Source organism: Ciconia boyciana, chromosome 10 (genome assembly GCF_034638445.1).
Source record: "Ciconia boyciana chromosome 10, ASM3463844v1, whole genome shotgun sequence".
Lineage (NCBI taxonomy): Eukaryota > Metazoa > Chordata > Aves > Ciconiiformes > Ciconiidae > Ciconia > Ciconia boyciana.
In genome coordinates, this window is record NC_132943.1 from 40,770,350 (window position 1) to 40,792,155 (window position 21,806).

Sequence of the window (21,806 nt, forward strand, 5' to 3'; positions counted from 1 at the left end):
TAAGAAAATAGGCAAGTCATCTTCAGCCTCCTTGTGATGGGGCTGCTTTGAGTATAGGATGGAGTCACCATTTATAGAAAATGTTTTCAGTAACGTATTTGTGTCTCTCTTGTCCTTTCAGTTGAGCGGGAAATTTGTCATTTCATTTCGGTCTTACGTTAGTAATGCTTGTGTGCGTGTTGGGGGCTCCCTTAGAAATACAGGATCTCAGCATCCACTTCTGCTGCTTCTTGGAAGCCAGCTCCTTGTTTTAGCCCATCTGCAGTATGGTGCAAGCATTTTTCAATTTTTGGATGGCACAGTTCATTTGTATTGCTAGTGCTCCATTTAAGTAGGATACAGCTCCAGTTTTTCACTGCAAATAAATTATCTAATGACTTAGTACTTTTTTCCTGTTGCAAAATCATTTGCAACCTGATGGCATTTTCAGTGATTGTACTCGTCTAATAATCACTCACTGGATTGTTTATATGAGGAACTTTCCACCTGTGGAAAAGCCAAGTCATTACGATTTCCGTAGCTTAATTGATACTGGGTCTCCACTAGCTGGATGGTTGATTTCTTTTTTAAATAAGTGACAAAAATGAGTGACATTTTTGCCCCATGCAAGTGCTTGTATTAGCACACCCACACAAAAAAGAGCCATTTACCAAACTTGTAACACCATTTAGACAGTTATTTATGCACTGCTAATAGTAAAGGCAAAGTGAGCAGCCCAGAAGAGAAGTGGGCTGATTTCAGTCTCACCTTCAAGTGGGACTCGCTCGCTAGCCCCTTCTCCGCAGCTTGGCACCTGCAAAATGTCTCAGTTGAAAGCTTTCTCTGAACTTCCCTGCAGTCTCCTGCTAATCTGCCTGAGATCACAGGCAATTTCAATAACAATGAAAATGATTCTAATTTTGACTCCAGGAGTATCTTCGATGAATGCTATCCCGGTTTCTTTTTTATTCATCTCCCCTGGTTTATGACTTCCCACCTCAGCTGTAATGCAGAAACTGTTTTTGCCTCCGATTTTATTCATCAGGTCCTTTTTAACTTTCTTCCCTTTCTTGCTTCCTGACAATAAATTCACCACCTGAAACTGTAGCTACAAAAATCATTTCCGTCAGAATTGCCATTGTCCTTAGTGTCATTAAAAGTTACAGCTATTCTTAAGATGTAAGTGCCCAATTTGACAGATTTCACTTTACATCGCTCTGCTTTTCCTGCTGTTTTTATCTGCATAGAGCAGGATGCTATCAGTTGAGCCTGTCTGAGGGGGGAGGCTGAATGTGATTATCCATATGAGTGCTGGCACACAGTCTCTTGAAAACCGAGAGATGGAGAGATTGGCAGCAGCAATGGTTTTCAGCTTTCCTTCCCTTGGAGTCCAGCAGTCGCAGGGGATGGAACACATCCAGTCCTTCCTGGGGACATGTAGGCAGGAGATGCGTGTGGATACAACTAGGGGATCTGAATCTAAGGCAAGGTACTGACAACTGCGTGCAGAAGCATTGCATTCAATTGCATTGCATTCAAATTGAATGCAATGCAATCAATGGAATTGAATGCAATTGAATGAATGCAGTGGAATTGAATGCAATTCCATTGCATTCAAAACCACCTTGACATCGGTAGGAATGGAGATGATGGCATCTCCTTCTTTTTAAAGGGTTTGCACTTTGTTTTCAATCATGTTCTCAAAGGGGGAGAAAGCATTGCAACTCTGTATTCAGTAAAACTACCACGAAAAGCATTTTGTCCCTTTCCAGTATAATCTAGAAAGGGCATACGCACCATTTCCTTTTTGGTGGTTAAAGGAGGTGGGAGCTAACATGCCTGATTAAGGTTTGCAGTGATATCAGGAGTCCTGGCATCTGCTCTGCATTTGCTCTGGTGTGATGGATCCTTGGGTTTCCATGGGGCTCAGAAGGCAAGCCCGCTGGCTTAATTTCTTGGTTATACACCACTTCAAATTCCAGTCAACCAAGCAGATTTCTCCAGTCATTCTGCCCATTTTGTAAATATAGCTATTTGACTGTGAAAAGCATCACAGGCCACAATAGCAGGTCTATTCAATTCAGTGGAAGTACTTAGATTGTCTTCTGCGAACTTGAACAGCCCCTGCATGATGATCAGTATGTGTCTATTGTAACATGATTAGATGGTTGTAAACACTTACATGAAGCTTTTCTATTTCCTTCCTCAAAAGAAATGTCAAGTATTTGTGATAGAATAGTTGTAAAGTTTGTATTGCTCTGTAGTTGTTTGCTAGTAGCTGTGTATAATTAATGAAGGGCTGTTGTGCCATAGTCAGACAGCATGAGGACGTGGTCCCTATGTGACCACTTCATGGGACCTTGTCAATGAGATGAAGTCTTCGAGTATGGGATTATGGGATATTCTTGTACAAACACCCTCTTCAAGCTTAGCTGGAGAGTGTAGGAAGGAGGAGGAAGAGAGCAGCCCAATAAATCCTGCTAACTGGATCTCAGAACAGATGACTAGAGGGCAGTTGCAAGGATTTGCAGTAGCTTTGAGCAGCCTGTGTGCTAGCTCCAGCTAGCATGTAAACCTTCTTCCATGAGGCTGGAAACCTGGGTACGAAGAAAGTGCCACGCAATGCAAAGTCTTTTCTTGAAAAGGTGAGGAGAGGTCCAAAGTCTGAGGAAGTGGCTGTGCTAAACATGCCTGGAGGAAATCAGGAACTGGCATCTAAATTCATAGAGTGGGAAGTCTCAAGGAGTAATGGGTCTGTGTACAGTCTGGTTTAATGATATAAGGTCCACTGGCTCTTGAAATACTTAGGTGCCAAATAACAGTTTGCTCTCAGACGGCTGCGTGGAAAATGGGCACCATTTTCCCAGCTCCTGGAGAGGTATGAGCCTCAAACCCCCAGTCTGAGTGAAGCCAGCTGGATTAATCACAGCTGATCACAGGAGCCTGCAGCCTTAAAACTTGGTCTGAGATCTCTTCTGAGCAGGGTGACAGCCCAGATAACAGGACTGAAATGAGCACACTTGGAAACCACAGTTAGCCTGGTGAATGTGACAGCAGAGCAAAAACTGAGGGAAATTGCTTCTGATTGACAGAACAAACAGGTAAAGAAAAAGTATCAATCAGATGTCATCTTCAGAGATTTTCGTTTGTCTTAGGTAAATCACTCCCTTTCCACCTCTCTAGAGATGTTTGTGTAGAAGCAGCTGAGAGTGATTGACAAGCAGACGTGTAGACAGAGAAATCCTTATTGGAGGCAGGGAAGAGGAGGGCTGCAGTATAATGTTTCATGTATACATATATATGCTTCCTCCATTCACTCAAGGAGAATACTTACTACTCAGTAATAAGCTTTTGCAGAGCAATCTACATGTTATAGAGAAGTCTTTTGCATGTTTGGGGCAGCGGAGAGGTGGCTTAGGGTGCTGTAGTTGTGGACAAGGCATGAGCTAAGGGTGAAATACAGGGGAGGTTCAGTAAGTATTTGGGACAAGAGAATTTCTATGACTAAATGAGATGGCTCAGGTGCAGTAAAGCTTCGGTCTTGCAGAAGCTTCTTGCGAGATCTTGCCTAAAAACTTGAAGTTTTGTGTAAAAAAATGTTTGATTCAGATCTCTTCAGCTGTAGAAAAGCATAAAAGAGTAGATTTAGACACTGAGTTTTTAATTCAATTTTCCATTTTCTTTTCTTCACCTCTCCCTTAAGTTTGGAAAGAATGAGTATTTTAGGCTATTTTCCTGAAGAATTGTTTGATCATGCGATCTTTCTGTTTGTCCACCAGTCCTTCTGGATGACTTGAGGGCCTGCTGGAGCGCTCAAGTGTAGATCTCTCAGAGGTATGAAATTTCTGTGGTTTTATGAAACCTAGTAGCCGAGTAAAGCTACTAAATCACCCATGTGGTGCCTAACCCCGTAAGAGAGGGAGCCCCTTATGACTGTGAGGAGTAGCTGGATGATGTTAGCAATCATAATTCACAGAATCATAGAATCATAGAATCATTAAGGTTGGAAAAGACTTCTAAGATCATCTAGTTCAACCATCAACCCAACACCTTCATGCCTACTAAACCATGTCCCAAAGTGCCACGTCTACCTGTCTTTTAAATACCTCCAGGGATGGTGACTCCGCCACCTCTCTGGGCAGCCTGTTCCAATGCTTGATAACCCTTTCAGTAAAGAAATTTTTCCTAATATCCAATCTAAACCTCCCCTGATGCAACTTGAGGCCGTTTCCTCTCATCCTGTCACTTGTTACTTGGGAGAAGAGACCGACCCCCACCTCTCTACAACCTCCTGTCAGGCAGTTGTAGAGAGCGATAAGGTCTCAGCCTCTGCTTCTCCAGGCTAAACAACCCCAGTTCCCTCAGGTGCTCCTCATCAGACTTGTCCTCCAAACCCTTCACCAGCTTCATTGCCCTTCTCTGGACATGCTTCAGCACCTGAATGTCCTTCTTGTAGTGAGGGGCCCAGAACTGAACACAGTATTGGAGGTGCGGCCTCACCAGTGCCAAGTACATGGGGATGATCGCTTCCCTAGTCCTGCTGGCCACACTATTCCTGATACACGCCAGGACGCTGTTGGCCTTCTTGGCAACCTGGGCACACTGCCGGCTTATGTTCAGACACTGCTGGCTCATGTTCCTTCCTACATGTGCTGGCATTTACTTCTAAAAAGAAGGTGAAAATGGTGGGGAGCTGGTTTGTATGGGAGTGAGAGTGAAGATTAGGAGATACGGTATCCACATCTTGTTTGGCTTCCTGATTTCCCCTGCTCAGGGTGTATCTTGTTTTTCATTCCATTTCCTTTGCTGCCTTTTTTGTTTGTTTGTTTATATCATCTATTAAGTTTATCATTATGTGCTTATGCACATGAAATCTTTGTTAGCCAGACATATTTTCTATTCTCTGTTTTAATTGTCCTTCCTTCTTTCTTTGTTAAACTCTGCTGATTGCAGATGTTTCCCATTTGACAGCACCCGAGACGAAGGTTTTCCAGCCATGCAACTGGATGAGCGCTGGCTCCTTCCTCCAGCCGCCCGGCTGTGTGGGATGAAGCCATCCCCTGGTAGAAGCAGGGAGTGAACCTGCCCTCCCAGCCAAACCTGGGGTCACAGTCCTCCTTGAGATCAATAGTCCAGAAGAGAAATAGAAGTTGGGCCGTGATCTTAGGTGTGGTTATAAACAGGGGTGTGTAGGGTCCACATCCTTGTGCTTCTTTGGTCTCTTTGAAGCAACTGGCCGAAGAAGATGTGAACCAGGATCAGTACTGAGACTGAGAAGGTCCTTTGTGCTCTGTGTCCCACTTCAGCTGTCCTCAAAAGCCCTTGAATGGTGGTTAGATGTTGGCCACGTCTGCTTCCCACCAACTTGGCTCGACTTGGCCCCTGCACTGACAACAATATCAAAGAACGTATTTCATCACTTAGTTCTGAGGGTTGGTGCTCTCACCCCAGTTGTAAGTGGACATTGGGTAAAATGAATTTCAGGTGCTTTGCACTAGTTTTCCCAAGTCAAAATGCTGCACTGATACCTTCTACAAAAGGACCCAGTTTGCTCCTCTGGTTTTAATGATAGGTCCATTTCTTAAAACATACCTTGAACAGTAAGGGACCATGCAGTTGTTGTGTGGACACGTATCCATGTTATGGCTGGGCACCATGAATATCCTTTCCTTTTGAACAATGGCAAGAAGAACGTTTCTGCACCAACATCTCGTGAAATCCTTCCTAACAAATCCTTCCCGAGAGAGTCTTCTAAGATTATTCTGCCTTGGACGGGTGGAGTGAATAAATCGTCTTCTGGCCCAAACACTTTTTCTGGAATACCAGTTTAAGGGACACCAATAAAGCGTTTGCACTGTCCATGTGGGAATGGCATAGCCTCTGATTTGTGTCCTCTCTCCTTCATACTTCAGAAACCCTCTGCATTTTTTCAACTTTGTTTTTCAGTAGGGATGAGAGTTTCTCTTCAGGCACTGGTGTTAGCTGGTGTTTCAACTTCAATGGCTACAAAAGTGTAAACCACCCCCTTCCGTGAGGGATAAATCTTTAAATCCAGGTTCTGGGACTTGCAAGGATTGGCAGAGCTGCTTAGTGGATCCTGTGAAACGCTCCTAATCATGAGCAGTATTTGCACTGGGACAGAGAGCAAGCGAAGCAGCAGCATGTGGGTGGGAACGCCACTGACCACAAACTGCTGTGATCTGGAGAAAAATAAGAGCAAATGAGGTAGATGGAAGAATCAGGAAACAAAACTTTGGGACATCTTTCACTGGTTCCCTGTTCTTCACTGGTTCCCAGTTTGTCATTTTGCTGCTTGGTCTACATAATGCCTATGTAAATAAATAGAAGACTCTTTTGGCCAATGTCCCATAGTTATTCCACGACAAGGGTAGCTCCAGGGAAATTAATAGCAGGGATGCAGAGCACACAGACAACAGTAAAAAGATGCTCAATCAGTGTGCTTGGGGCAAGGTCCTTTCTGAAAGGGCAGGGGTTTGCAAATCAGATCCCAGAGCACATCCCATGGGAGGAGGTACCTCAACATTCATAAAATAAGTGGACAGGAAGGCTGGAGTCACCCATGGAGGTGAGCATGTGGATAAGAGCCACAGTAAGGGGCACTGGCAAGCGAAGAAAGTAGTCAGATGGAGGAAGATCCTAGAGGCAAGACCAAGTACCTTGAACTTGATAAGATGGGGAAGAGGAGATGGCTGAGAAAAGTCTTGTCGTTCATACCAAAGCAGCCTTTTAATTTGCTGGCTGCTCGTTCCTTGTACCACTGAGGTGTGCTTTCCTTCTTTCATTGTGTGTGGTTCTTCCCTTCTGAAAAGCTGCTTTCAGTGTCAGGCAACATCATGGTTTATTACAGTGTCATTTTCAGGTGACACCAACAACGCAAAAGCAAAAGATGTGTATGTCATGTCTCATTTACTCAGTTGCAGGGTCGTTCAGTGGCATCTTCTACTTGTGCTGATCATCTTTAAGCCGTAGATTGGGCTGCAGTCCTGGAAATGCGTCACATATTTCTCAGCATTGCAGCCACTGTAGTAGTGAAGATGGGGACAAGTCCTGAAGGATACATCAGTGAAAGCCTCCACAAATCACAAACTCTAGTTCTACTGCTCCATGTAATTAGCCATTAAAAAGAGTAAAAACAAAGCAGCAATTTTCTTATTGATCCCTCAGCAAATAGTTCTGTCTATTTTCTTCTGTATTGTTTCTTCTTATTAAATAGCCTTGAATAAGAAATGTCAGTCAAATGAATTTAGATTCCTGGTGCTTCAGACAGAAATCAAAGCAGGATTGAATGTGGAAAGATAATTAGAGAGAGGAATTCCACCTCCACAGACTTCTTCCCTTGCTCAAGGAGTGCTGATTTTATCTAAATTGCCAAAGCCGTGAGCAAATGAGAGGTGATGGGAATTATAGACTGCAGATGCTGAGACAAAGCAAGGGAAGCTTTAATTAGTGCATTTTAAGGTAGAAATGAATTTCCTGGGAATAAATTATTTGACTCAAGACATATGGAGGTTCTTAGAGGTGAACTGAAAAGCTTTGTACCTGCCAGAACCAGGGCTCACAGGTTGTATCTGTCTTGTAGAAATGAGCGACGCATCACTGGGGTCTGAAACACATGGGAATGAATCCTCCTTTCCTTTGCATCTCACTTTTTTTTTTTTTTTAATATGGAGGCATTCCCATTGCCGCAGATTCCCACCAATGCAACAGAAAGCAGATTTTTTTTCCAATACCCACATTTACTCGTTCGAGTGTTAGTGGTGGACCTACTGTTGCTGAGGAATTGGGAATTAGGTGTTGAACCTACATGTACTGAAAGGAAGTTATTTTCCTTTCAAATTCTCCCCGTAGTCTCCTTTCTTAGCTCTGTTGTTGTCCTTTCATCACACTTGCACACACATAAGGACTCTGGGAACCTTAAAACACTGATCTTTCTATTTTTCAACAGATTTCCACAGCTTTTCAAAGGGTGAGACAGTGACAACTCTCGACTATTTGGAGGCAGATAGAGATTCCTGTTTGAATTGATGGAGATGAAGTGACACCATTTAGCTGGGTGCTTTAATCCAGAGCTCCCTGACTTCAGCAGAATTATTCAGGCTCTTAATTATTTACATGTTCTGTGTGAGGCAGTTGTTCAGAAACCTTGTTGAAACAGGCAGGAGTGGGGCCAGGACCAGAGCTAATGGTTATGTTATGGGAGTGCTTACAGACCCCTGATGCAGGTGCTGCACAAACACAGAATAGAATGTTTTTGCCCCTCCAAGAGCAACGCTGTTCTCCTCTGCTCTGAAAAGTGGGAATGAAAGCACATTGAGAGGCTGGCAGATGGACAGGCCACCCCAGAAGCACCTTTCCGACAGCTTGGGGTTTGCTGGCAGTGGTGGTCTACGTGAGCTATGTGCGATCTGGAAAATCACCCTGTCCTCCTTTCCTGGGAGGAACCACCACTCGTGATCTTCCAAAAATCCTGCTCTGCTGCTGGCCAAATGTGTAAGATAACAACAGAGCAGAAGTACAACCTAGGGGCTTCAGCTCAGTCTTTTTGATGAAGGGAGCTGAAGTCTGACAAAAGCTAAAAAACCCGGCACCCTCTCTGGGAAAACAAGTATCATGCTCACTGTTTTTTTTCAAATGTTCTAGTTGCCTATTTCAGATGTTGCTACTTTGTCCTATAGGTTAATTTGTATTACCCATGATGAATGAATGCAGTCAAGAGGTATTAAACGCTGATGTGTTTATCTTATGGCAAGATAGAAATGTTGCAAACTTGTGAGCTACGGGAGGAAATGGGCTAATTTTAGATTTGTTCCTAGCCCTCGCCATGCGAATGGTGTCGCTGCGAGCCCAGCAATGAAGTTCACTGTGTTGTAGCAGACTGCGCAGTTCCCGAGTGTGTCAACCCAGTCTATGAACCAGAACAGTGTTGTCCTATCTGCAAAAATGGTAAGAAAGTACTGTATTGGCTTTAACAAAGAGATATAAAGGAAACATTTCATTAAAATGTTATTACGATGCATCGCCAGAAGGTTTGCTTCCATCGGCACAGGCTGGCGTTGGGGCTGTTACTTGTCCTTGCATGCGGGCTTCAGTTACGAGGTGGGAACTGTGAAAATTAAGTCTGCCCTTCATGGCCTGTGTCTTCTCATTGAAGCTGATGGGATTGCTGACTTGAGTAAGGTTTTATAGGATTGAGCCCTGATATCGGTGATAGTTGTTTGGTATCTTTGCTTTTTTCTCATAATTAGTCTAACATGAAATCAAGTATATAAGAAAAGAGAGAGTCTTTGTCCCTAAATTAAGAAGCCAATGGTTATTACTTAAGACCAGGGGAAAACTCACCAAAATCAATGGCAAAGCTCCCCCTGGGACCAGTAAGACACCCACCAAGCCTGTAATGTTGTAGGTTGTGTGCTGGAGTCTGTATGGGTAGCGTTGGCCCTCATTGTCCTGCTGAAACGATTTCATGAATTGGAGACGGATTCAGCAATCCTTTCGAGAAAGGTTTTGGGATGACTGAAAGTACCCCTTTGGAAAATAAATATGTTTCCAAGAAGGTCTCCCTGGTCTTGTACCGCAGCCCATACGCACGTATGTCTCTGGAAAAGCACCTTTCTCCTAATGTAGATACGAAGACAGATTAAGAGGTGAGCTAGCTTCACATAAACCTCTTCATGGCTTTCTTAACATATAAGAAATGGCTGCTTAGACTCATCTTCTCGTGTTTGGAATTCACTACCCATATATATTTCCTCTTACATACATCACTGCTGCTGGATAAGAGTAATGGTTGCTTTTGGATCTAAATGAAAATGTTTCCAAAGAAATAACATTTTCAACACATTTTCTGCTCTTTAAGACAGAGAAAAAGCAAGCAGTTGGAAATGCAAAATATTTTTACTAAAGAAATTGGCAAAATTAAGACCGGTCTGGAAAATTACACCAAAAATACTACTTGAAATCCTGAGTTTTATATTAAACCATGATTTTTACTCAAAAATATTTTAAAAGATTTTCATTTAGAGTTTTATGTTTCTGTTGAAAAGCAGAAAATGTTCATAGGAAATTTCATTGGTTTGTTGTTGTTGATGATCTTCAGAGAAAAGGTATGTTAACCAGCTCTATCCACCACCTTCGCCTATAGCCTGGTGCACTTGGGTGTGAGGTTTCCCATCGCACTCAGCAAGATTGATGTCTTGGGTTGATGACTGGGAGGGGTAACAGTGGCCATTGCCGTTCCTGTCACCGTAGCTCGGACTCATTGACACCTGAACAAACACCGCTCGTGTGTGTTTGGCCTCTGTGTTCCCATCGCCTATAGGGTACCATGCTGAATCTCCCTCATTTACGGTGGCCGCACTTGCTGATTCCTTCCCATCTGGTTCGCGTCACACAAATCCAAACTGTGAGCATCACTCAGGCTTCCCAGGAGTGCAGACTCAAAGGTGGCTTCACACAGATCCAGGAGCTGCTGGATTTCCCTACCAACCCTTCACCACCGTGACCATTTCCCCCAGTAACCAGACTCCCCCGCTTTGGGGGTTGGTGGCTTTCCGTGTTGCAGTCCCCAACATCCCTGGTGACCAGGAGTGGGCAGCATCTTTCTTCCAAAAACAGGCGGGGTGCCCAGATAACCAGGAAAGCAGCAACTCCTACTGATGGGAGCAAGGACAAGAGGACAGAAGGAAAATCAGCCACCTGCTGAAGGGGCTCCAGGGCACAGTGTAGATTGGGACCCTCAACTAGAAGCCAGGAGGCTTCCTCCAAGGCTTTGCCAAATTTCTCCACTCTCTTCACTCGTCTGTTGGAGATACAAAGTTCTCGGAAACCTGTTTTAGGCAGGGAAGTATTTCTTACCATCCTCTTAAGAGCAGCCTACATGCCTTGGGGATCCTGGTCTCTGGAGCCAGGGAGACGGGGGCTTGCAGCAGAGCTCTGAGCCAGCGGCGGATGAAGGGGAGAGGTGGCACGGTGGCATGGCTGTTCCTTGGGATCGAGGAGCATATCTGCGTGGGGGGTACTGTGGAGGGGAGCCGAGCCCCTCTTGTGTCCCAGCCTGGCTGTAGGGATGAGATGCGAGACCCCCAGCTGGCAGGGCTTTCTGCTCCTCCTGCTGCAGCTGGAGCTGACTGGCTAATAGTTGGCCAATGCTTGTAGTTTTGGCTTTATCCTTCGCAAATGAAATGAAATAATTCACAAAGTGATATAAATAAGTAGGCGCCAAGATAAGTCTCCATTGTCACAGGGAATCTGAAGAGCAAATGTTGTTACTGCTCTTGGATGTGGCTCCAAGTGGCTCCCTCTTACATTTTGGGAACTTCATGTGAAAGAATAACAGACGTTGCTGTGTCTCTTCCCCCCTCTGAATCCCTCTGACACATCCTAATGAATGAGGATTGCAACGCTTTAAGCTGTCTGCTCATCTCGAAACCAAGATTTTATCTTTCGGCTCTCCACTGCAGCCAGTCAATTAAAGCTCGCCTTCACAAATGCATGAAGATAACGCAAGCTGACAGACCCACTTAAATGACTGAACCCCTCCTTTTTTTTTAAATTTATTTGTTTTTTCCTTCCATCCGGTAGCTTTTGCTTTCCACCAAAGTGGTGAAGACAGTTAGAGAGCCATGTTTCAGTGTGATGAAAAGATTTTAGCTTAGTCTCAGACCCTGTGGTCATCATTTTGGACTGGCAAACAGGAGAGCTCAAGGGATACAGCTGTTGGGGGGAAAAAAAGTTAATCCCCAGAACAACATGCAGTGCAAATCCTCATTTCAAAAGCTACTCCTTAAAATTTTGGTAAGGAAAATCCTCGTTTTAGGTTAAAACACAGCCCTGCATCATTTGCTGCACTCTGCTAGCAGCATGGCTTGCCTGCTTGTTTAGCTGTTGCTGCCATTAACAGGAGAATAATTTCCTCTCAATACATTCAGATAGATTTTCATGCCTTTCTTAATTATGTCTTGCCAAGGGCAAAAGTGCTGTGAAGCAGTGAGGCTAATGCAAAAATCTGTTGATTCTAACATACCTGACCTGAAGATTCATAAAAAGCCAATATCAATTTTCCTCCCTCTACCATCATTTAAGAGCAGTCTGAACAAGTAGCTTTGGAGATTTATTCCTTATTGTCAAAAGAAATAGAATTGTTATCTTGTGCTTTGCTAAATGCGGTGTAGCTCATGCAAAGCTGGCTCTGCTCAGCAGGAGATACCACATCACACGCAGAGCAGGCGGAGTTCACTGGGAGGCTAAAATTTGGGGGTGAGGGAGGGAGAGGACGTTTTCTCCTTCGTGTCCCATCGTCCGATTTGTCAGAGTGGATTTTAAGGGCGATGGCTTCAGGTGTTGTGCGGCGTTTCTGTCGCGGAGATGAAAGGTCACTGGATTTCACATTTCCTGGTAGTGACAGACCGCAGAATTATGGCCCCGAGTTGTTATTTCTAGTCATTGTGACTTCTCCAGACAAAAGTGTGTCAGCTATTGTTAACTCTCTCCTCTGTGGGATCTAAAACTTGCCTATCACTGTTAAAATCAAGCTCGTGGCTGCCACCATCTGTGCTATCCCTCCTGCCCCCAGGTTCTCCTGCAGTTCAGCGAGAACATCCATCCACTCTGCTTATGCCGAAGCCTTTCCGAGCAAAAATCCGCCACGAGGTCCCTGTCATGTCCAGGGCTATAGACATGCCTGCGTGGTGTTCCTCATACCTCCCCTGGATCTTCTCACCTGACCCTGAACTCTTAATTCCCAAACCTCTGCTTGGCCCTCCCCGTAAGCCCATCCACCGCTGTGGGCTGAGCCTCATTATTGGTGGGACGTGTGGTTTTTAGAGCCTTTCCATATGCATCGCTGTGAGGTTGCTCTTCACGTTTCCTTCAACCCTTCGGACACGGCCTGGCAGGGATGCAGGATGCAGGGATGTAGGGGATCCCCAGCGTATCATCACTTATCTCTTAATCTGGTTTAATCTGTGATCCAGATTAAATGGGTTCCTCTTCTTTGCAAGCTCAGAACTCCTCTCACCTACTGCTGTGCACAAAGGGAGAAATTCATTGCGTTTCGCCTTGCCCAGTGCTGTTTGTTCAGAGCCAAAACCACCCGCTCCCAACATGCCCTTTCTGGGGGGGTGAGTAGATGTGCTCCAGCAGGGAGTCCCCGGGTGGCCCTGGAGGTCCTTCCTCCAGCGCCAGGCTGAGTTGGCGACACGCTGATCTTTGCCCAGTGCTCCAAGGGGGCTCAGCTTCACGCCACTTCTGCATCTGTCCCCGTTTGCTGCTCTGTGGAAGAAAGACCAGATGCAATTTCAAATTAGCAGCCTTGCAGCTGCTCGGGGAAAAGCTGGAGGGGAGTGGAGGCAAGGAAAGGGCAGTGCAGGGTTCCCAGTGACCCATCTTCTCCTGATTTTACGAAGTGCTTGTTCAGAATTGTATCCAAAAATAATCTCAACATTAGCAAAAATTCATCATCGTGGGGGATTTTATGGCACAGCTGTGTCAGGGAAATTAATTTAGAAATTCCAATAAATGCCACAATAGAATTGTTAACTTTTCCTCTCGAAAGTGTAAAATTCTTTTCAGAGTATTTCAAAGGTGCCTTCACCCATTTACACATACATTAACGCAATTGCTAAAATAGACTTTGCCTTGGCACTTTCATTTTCTTGAGGGATGGACAGAATAAGCATTATAAATTTCTGGTTTGGGGTCTGGTTTTCCTTTTAATTTAATTTTTGTTGCCACCAATCTTCAACAAAAGAATTTGTTACCCAACAAGACAGATAAAAGCTAACATGTCCACAATGAAATACCTCCTGGCAAGTGTGCTTACTCACGTTAGTGTGGGCTTCTGGAGACATTCGTGATGAAATACTGGGCAGCAGGAAGATGTTTTGTAGATAATCTGTCACTGAGTCTTTAATTAAAGTTTTAAATTATCACAGTTGATACAGATTTCAAAGTAAAGAGATCCTGCCCTCCACACACAAGTAAAAGATCCCTTTGACCTTCAACAGATTTTACCTTGGTAAAATAGCATGTATTCAGGCAAAGCTCTTATGGGTATTTATTGTAATATGCTATAAATATTAATAATTCCATACAAATGTCTTCATCTTTGAGGGCATGAGCACAAAAGCAAGTAAATAATAATTTATTTCCGTGCATATAAATCCACATTTTACCTAAGCTTCTCTCTTAATTTCCTGAGAATGTAAACTTGCTGCTCATTATTTCTCCGTTCGAGTTAATTTGAAATAAGCATTCTGCACCCCAGTCTGTTCCTTCTGTAACACAGCATGTTTTGCCCAGAAACCCCCCGAGGATTTTCCCAGCCCATCGAAGCCAAGGGCAGCCTTTCCTTTAGCAAACAAATATGCGTTACGTGTGTCCCTAAGTGAATTTTGCACGCCGCTGTGTAGAGCAACACCCTGGGGGCTGACCTTCGAGGCTGCCTTTTCCTAGCAAGTGGTATGTAGAAATGCCTTTTTTCTAAGTGGGAGATTTTTGGAAGTCCCCAAGGGCCAAAGGGCTGTCCCTTCAGAAAACTCGGCTGTGGACAATGGGGGGAGTTCCTGCCAGGACGTGGGCAGGCAGCCCCCAGGCCAGGCTGTTCCCATCCTGCCCAGCCACACGCCGGGTGGAAGTTGGTTCAGGAGCTTCATTTACTTTCATAAATTAAGCAAGGTTAATACTGGTTACCACGCGGGTGGGTAGGCCTCCCAGGAAAATCTAGATGCCGCAGAAAGAGATGATGGTGAAGCAGTCAATGACCAGGGCTCTTCCTTCTGAAACAGGGAGACAACCAAATCAGTGCCCAGGTATTGTCTTACGGGGGCAATGCGATCTGTTTATTTTGCAAAACCCTTTGGGATTTTGGTGGACAAAAGGCTCTGTGTAAGTGTAAATTATTTATTGTATTTTGGGTGAAGGTAATGGATTAACAGTGCAAGTTGTTGACCAATATTGACAAAAAGAACTTTCCCACGTGGTCTCTATTGTTCCAAATTATCGGCTATCTTGAAAAGTGCCAAGATTTTAATATCGAATAATCCAGTGCCTGGATATTAAGTTACCTGTGCTTTATTGCATAAATATAGCTTGTTATTTATCTGCAAGATGTGGATCACTGAATCTCCAGGTCATTGTTTTGGAAAGCATCTGCTTCTAACATGATCAGTGACAAAAAAAATCAATGAAGTGTGGAAAAAAATTACTAAAAGTTTGAGGAAAAAAAGGAAGGTTTTGGGGAGAGGATGTTTTGTCTGCCATTTGATTATATGCAACTGTTGCAGGATAAACATGACACAGAAAATGTGGCAAGAGGACAAGAGAAGACTTCATATTCATTTACTTTATGGAAAACAGTGGTTTGGAGCCATGGGGAAATTCCTTTAGAAAAAACAACTAAATAAAATTCCTCTTCTAATTTATTTCAGGAATTCCTGAAATGGCCAGATTTTAAGATTGCAGTTAAAACCCCTTCAGTCAAAGTCTATGCAATATGCTGATTGATTGTGCAGATGCAAGTTGAATGTGACCAGCCAAGAAGAAGATGTGTCCCCCACACCGGACTTTGCTGGACTCCATGATCCTCTTCATAGGTCTCGGAGACCGAAGCCGGTTAGCATAGCATAGCCGCATCGCCCTTCGTTCTTGGTGGATGAAGTATTCATGGCAGCCAGCCAGCTTTTTGGGTACTCGGTTGACCCCACCACCATCAGCCTATTCATATGGCAGGCTGAGGGGTCACGGGAAGGACCTGCTCCTCTTCGGGCAGCGCTTGCCCAGCACGTGGGGGCTGGTGGTTGTTTCGCAGCCGACTCCTTAGCGCTGCTGTGCTGATGGAGAGATGCCACCCCAAATCAGGAGTCGTCTTCCATTTTTGCAGAACCTGTAGAAGCCGCCTTAACATTGCGATGGCAGAACCCAGTGCAGTGAGGCTTCGTGGCCAGCTCTGAAAATCAATGGTTTTGGAAGGTTGAATGCAAAAGACAATTCCTGAGACTACAAAAGATGCGTTTTTGATTGTTTGTCGGCTAATGTTCTTTGTGTTTACCAGCAGGAATGTAAACTGTGGTGCCCTATTAGCTCAATTAAAGGAGTGATTTGATTTCCAACAGAGGGAAAAAAGGATTGGTTTAAAACCTGATAGAAGATCAAGACTGAAAACAAGGCGGTATATTTGGGCCAGGCAGTCACCGACCTGACAAAATACTTCAGTACTTGCTTTATTGTTCCTTGAAAAAAGAAGTCATTTCACTGAAATTGATTTTCAGTGGAGCTCGTTCACCTCCATCACTTCGGGCCAAGTGGTTACAGGCACGTAGATGCCGAACTTGCTGATGAGAGTTAGGTGCGTAAGCATCTGTCAAGAGCTAGCCCCTCCGTTGCTTTTGGAAATCTCACGCAGTTGGATTATCCAGATACTTAAATGCCCTGCTGACTCACGACTGTGACCTGCTCCCTGTGGACATAGCTGTTGGAAGAGTCATCTAATAATGGTGAAAAGCTTTGGAAAGGTATATAAAGGTTAAACTTTCCAAAAGTAGCCATCCTGGTGCTGGATAGCATCAAGGAGGGCTGAGCTGAATCTGCCACCTCGTGAAGTTTAGAAGAAGGGGAGACTAAAAGAGGCGAGGGAGAGGAAAAGCCTTTAGAGAACAAAAAAGACATGAACTGAACAGCGCTTAATGTGATTAACTCTATCACACAGCTCAGTGCTCGCACAAAGCGGTAGCTGCTGGACTGTGTAGCGTCAGCGTGACAGGGCTGCTGCTGGGCGAAGCTCAGTTCAAAGCGTGCTGCGGTAGGGCGCCAGCGGGACAGCAGCCCCTTTCGACCCGACGTGTTCATCTGCATGCTTACAGGTCAGCTAATGCTTCCCGAGCGTTTGTGCTCTCTTCCTTTGGAAGAACCGCAGGAAGCAAGAAAAGGATAATTCACATATTAAACAAGGCAGGAGAAGGCTCTGCCAGACAGCCGAAGGCCAGGCAGGAGCTGAAAGCCGCTATGCTGAATTTGTACCCCGGGTCCTAACCATGTTGCCCTGCTTCCACCCCAGCAGCGTTCAAAATTAATGTCTGGAGGCACCCTAAAGAGAAGGGTCAGGGAGGATTGTGAGAAGTAATTTGCTGGATGGGACTTGCTCCAAAGCTCTCATTAAGCAGACACAGCTCGCAGAGATGTGGGAAACACGTTACATGGTCTGCATTGCTCTTTAAACTCAGAAATATTTATGAAGAAGCATCTGCTCACCGGTGATTGTTTGCCCTTGGGAAAATGTTGCTGAAATTTGTGTGCACAAGCCTATGGCAGTGGTAGTTCAAGATCCACTATCATCATGATAGTATATTGTATAGGAGGGGGTGGGTTTGGGGTTTTTGGGGGGAAAAAGTTCCTAGATTCAGGTTGGGAAACGAGGTTGTTTTGGCAGAACACAAGCAGCCCGGGCAGTGCTGAAATTAAAGCAGGCGTGGTCTTGCTGTTCCCCACCTGATCGGCTTCTTGGTGTAACTTAAAAGACCAAAAGTGACATTATTATCCAATTACATTGCTGTAAACTGTTTTGCTGCAAGAGAAGCCTAAAGCCAAATCCTGAGTCTGTGTCACTTGGTGTAACGCCGGCAGCGTTGTTGTACTCTCATTTACTCCAGCTGAGGATCTGACCTGCAAGAGCTTATATCTCTGGGTGACTCACAGGCAAATTGCAGGAGGCTGGGGTGTTTTGCATGGCCGGGCTTTCTAAAAGGATTAGAGATGGGTTTGCTTTTGCTGCTCTGGAAGGTTGGGATTATTCAGCATATCTGTATGAGAAGAGTGGCAGACACTGTCTTCATGTATTTCTAATTTAATGAATGTTTAATGCTTCTTTTATTGGAGCCTACATATATGTAGAGTAGAGGACTTTAACAAGGGGTTGACTTATGTCAAATAATTGGTGTCTGAACTGCTCCTTTTACGTGAAATGCAGACTTTACAGAGCAAAGAGACTGTAATGAAAATATGAATTAAAGATTAGAGCTAAGCAAGTCTGAGAAAACTTAAAATTAAAAAAGGCACTTAGAAGTTTTCTCCTCCCACTTCCTTTCCTTCCCTCCGCCTTTTCTACGTCTCCATCCTCTCTGCTTCTTTGGTAGGGTCCTGCATTTCACTTACAGCCTTCTGTCTCTTCTACACCTACGCACCTCTGCGAAGGAAATCAGTGCAGTAATCTCATTCTGGGTATTACTGTACGTTTGCACATCATCCTAGCCTGTTATGCTTGCCAACTCACCGATCAGTTCGGCTGAAGAAACTAAAAAGTATTTTTAAGGTGCGTTTTTCTTCATCTCTATCCCTGATTCGCTGATGGAGTGCATCTCCTGGGCAGAATGAAAATAAGTGCAAGTTTTGTGGAACCGTTTGCCAGAGGGACCCAAAATTTGTTACAGCACATCCGGGTGAGGGTGAAAGAGTGTTATTTATACGTGGCGGCGATGCTGCTGTGTGACAGTGGTTGAGCTGTTCTGTCTGGAGAAGGTTCCTGTAGGACAGGCTCGAGGCTGGTGCGTTGCCAAGACTGCCATCAGATATTGCCACTTCCTGTTGTCCAGAGATGCTCTTCTGCCCATAAACATCAGCCTGCATTTCCTTCCACCCCCTTGGCCCACCTCTCTCTCTCTCAGTTAGCTGTCTTCATGCTCTGACTTTCCATGGTGCTTTCAGCTCTCAGTCTAAGAGCTCAGCGCCAGGGCATCGCTCCTGCAGCATGAGGCTTTTCTCGCCTCAATTCCTGCAGCACAGCCTGCAAAGAGCTGGGCTGGTTGGGGGTAATCTCTTGCTTTCTGTATTTGTGTTTAGAAAACTCTTCTCAATGTTGATCTGGATTCATACCTAAGACTGAAGAGCTGAGGCTTGGTCATCATCAAATAAAAGCCCAGTGGAAAAGAGGAGAGGATGTTGCTTTCTTTGCTTTGGCTGGTTGGGTTGGTGTGGTTCGGTTCCTCGCACCTCTGGCCATAGTGGTACAGCTAAATAAAGGAGGGCTGGGCAGAGCACTCGCCCACGGGACCCTGATTGTCAGCACTTTGTAATGGGTGGCACACCTAAGTCGCAGCAGTCAGCCAGTGCTGTTTTAGCAAGCTTTGTGTGCTCCACTGCCCAGCCGTGTCTTCACCCCGACGCTGAGGCACGTACGGCACCCTTGATGCTAAGGGACCGTCACCCTGCTGGGCTGCAGGGCTGCCCCCCTGCTAGTGCAAGCAGTCCAAAGAAATGCACACAAAATAATTACGTCTTAGGGTGAAGAGGGCACCTCCTGGGGTCTGGAGGAGGTCCAAGGAGAAGCGCTGGGTGGTGTGGATGTGGCTAGTCTTTGCCACATGGCATTAGAGCCAGAGGAGAGTCTCATGCCCTGTTTTATTTAGCAGTATGGGTGCGCTCTCTGAGTCCCTCCACAAGAAAAGCTGCCACTGCACTCTTACTCCGTATCATTTTTGTCTCCAGAAGCACTAAGCCACCAGGAGACTTCATGTGCAGAGACTCGAGGTGCGGAGCTCACACCCGAAATAGGGACTGGGGAGGAGAGGGAGCAGGGAGGAGGGCAGTGATGTGCCCAGGTGATACAGTAGGCCATGAGCAAAGACAGTAATGGCCCCGGGTCCTCCTAACTTCTGTGTCTTGAGGACATGCTGCTTTTCTGCTGGACTGAAGGAACCCATCCGCTGGGGTGTAGGTATGTACTAGGTGGGTCTCATTGCAAAACACGGTCGCTCTTAGCAGCCCTGCGTAGGCATGCCTGTATTCCTTATCATTTCTTTTTGTACGCAAGTTCTTGAAACTTAAAACCGTAAAAATCAGAATTTGCTCATAGTAGAAACTCAAAAAATCGGGCTAAAACCCCTTCAAAACAGCATGGAAAACACCACAGACTGTCAGTCCTATCTAAGAGAGTTCCAGTGAAATCTACCCTGTCCGTGATGCACTCGGGATGTGTGTGATCTAATCATATGTATTTAACCTTATTCTTGCACAAAAGGTGCCAACTGCAAGTTAGATTTCATCCCCTAGGAAGGTGGAAAGGCAATCAAAGCTCCCCTTAGGTATCCCAGAGCTCCTACATCCTCGTCACACATATTCTGCACCATGTGCGCAATATTGTATTTCTTGTGCATGGAGGCTCCCCAGGTTTATTCCTTCCAGGTAAACTCTAGGACGTAGGTATTCCACTTGTACCTGTTTCTGAAATCATAATTGCCACAAGGAATTCAGTGAAGTAGTTTTAAGAAAAAAAAACTAGATATGGACCAGTCCCACAACTGATGTAAACTGGTATAACTCATTTTACATAAAGGAAGCCGTAGTTTTGTCCCAGTTAAAATGTTTTGTGCCAGGAGTTTGGTGGTGGTAGGGAAGCTCATGTTTGTTAGAATAAATGGAGCAGGAGCTGATGTACCAAAAAGAAAAGTACTGATGTCCTGCACAGGGATTTATTGAGAGAAATGGGTCTGTGTGAAGATGAGCACACAAAGTTCTCCCCGATCTTTCAAAGCTCAGACTTTATTCTCTGCAGCCGGTTGAGCGTATTTGAAGAAGATGGGAATATGTTGGTCAGAAAATGCTGACTCACTGAAACGTCCCTGGGAAAAGGGCCAATTATAGCAAACTCACTGTTTGTACGTTAAAAAAGGTCAGGAAAAAACCTTGAAATGATCAGATGCCCCATTTTAATGCTTTCAAAATGAACTGACTCAAATCTGGGAGGGTGGAGGGGGGTGACATGGTTTTGGATGTAGACCTTTATTTTATAATTTGGAACACTTCACATAGGGAGGACAGAAATGAAGGGGCTTTTTGCCCGATGAATTATTTCAGGCAACCTGCTCTGATTTTATTACACCCAAAAAGTGCTTGCGACTTTGACTTTTCCTCCCCTTTTGAGTGGGAGAGGAATAGCAGAGATAGTTCCGACTGCGATGGGGAAACGTCCTTCCCGCTCGGCTCTCACCCTCGCCTGGGTAAGTAGTCAGGTCCAGGATGGGATTACAATACTCCTCTGGGGTTAGATGCCTTTGGGCCACCACCTTCCGCGCCTGGCTGGAGAGGGCTGCCGGCAGCCAGCGCGTCTCAGGAAACCCTCCGCACCTTGCAGGATCAGGCCCGCGGGCTTTGCTGTTTGCCAAATAGCACCTTGAATTGCACTTTCTCATCTGATTGAAATGCATGGGAAATGTCAGGAGGCGTGGGTGGAAGAGCCCTCATTCAATATTGCTTCAGTACTCCTGAGTCTCATTAGCTCAGGTCAGTGCAATTTGCTTGGTTTCTGTCTTGTGAACCAAAATACCAGCGTGCTTTCATGCCATCCCCTCTCAGCTCTCACCACATACAGAAACGGCTACAAAAACAGGGGAGTAAATAATCCCCCCATCAGCTCCTCGGCCTGTGTCTGAGCAGAGGCTGGGGAATGTGCTGCAGCCGATGTGCAGCGTTTGGGTGCCGAGCCGGCTCAGTTTGCACGTCAAAGGCTCTGATCTCATGAGGGCCGAGCCGATGTTGGGTGTTCCTTCCAGAAAAGCCTCGTTCTCTGATCTCTGACTCATTGCAGCCACCGCTGACATCCAAGGGACTCCTTCTGCATGAGGATTATTCATCCGAACCGGGTCCGCAGCAGCATCCGATGCGTCATGCCTTATCTCCCAGCAAGCAGAAGCCGGCAGTCGTGCGGGTGGTGTGGGCACCGACCCCTTCCCGACGGCACGGCAGCTGCAGACCTGCCCGCTGGGTTACAGATCAGGGCAGTGGCTGCCAGCTATTAATGAATGAATTTAGCTTGCTTTTGC

At 45.3% G+C, this 21,806-nt stretch overlaps 1 protein-coding gene across 3 annotated transcripts in view; it reads left to right on the plus strand.

The window, feature by feature from the left end:
- Nucleotides 1-21,806, plus strand: part of VWC2L (von Willebrand factor C domain containing 2 like) — a 55,470-nt gene that overhangs the window by 13,190 nt on the left and 20,474 nt on the right. Inside the window, exon 3 of one of the 3 annotated variants that reach the window (XM_072875062.1) lies at nt 8,814-8,943. The exons of 1 other annotated variant lie outside the window; for it this stretch is intronic. In XM_072875062.1, the coding sequence (XP_072731163.1) occupies nt 8,814-8,943 (130 nt within the window). Of the gene's footprint in view, nt 1-8,813; nt 8,944-15,425; nt 17,307-21,806 lie in introns of those variants that run through there. One more of the 3 variants, XM_072875063.1, reaches the window with a different exon arrangement.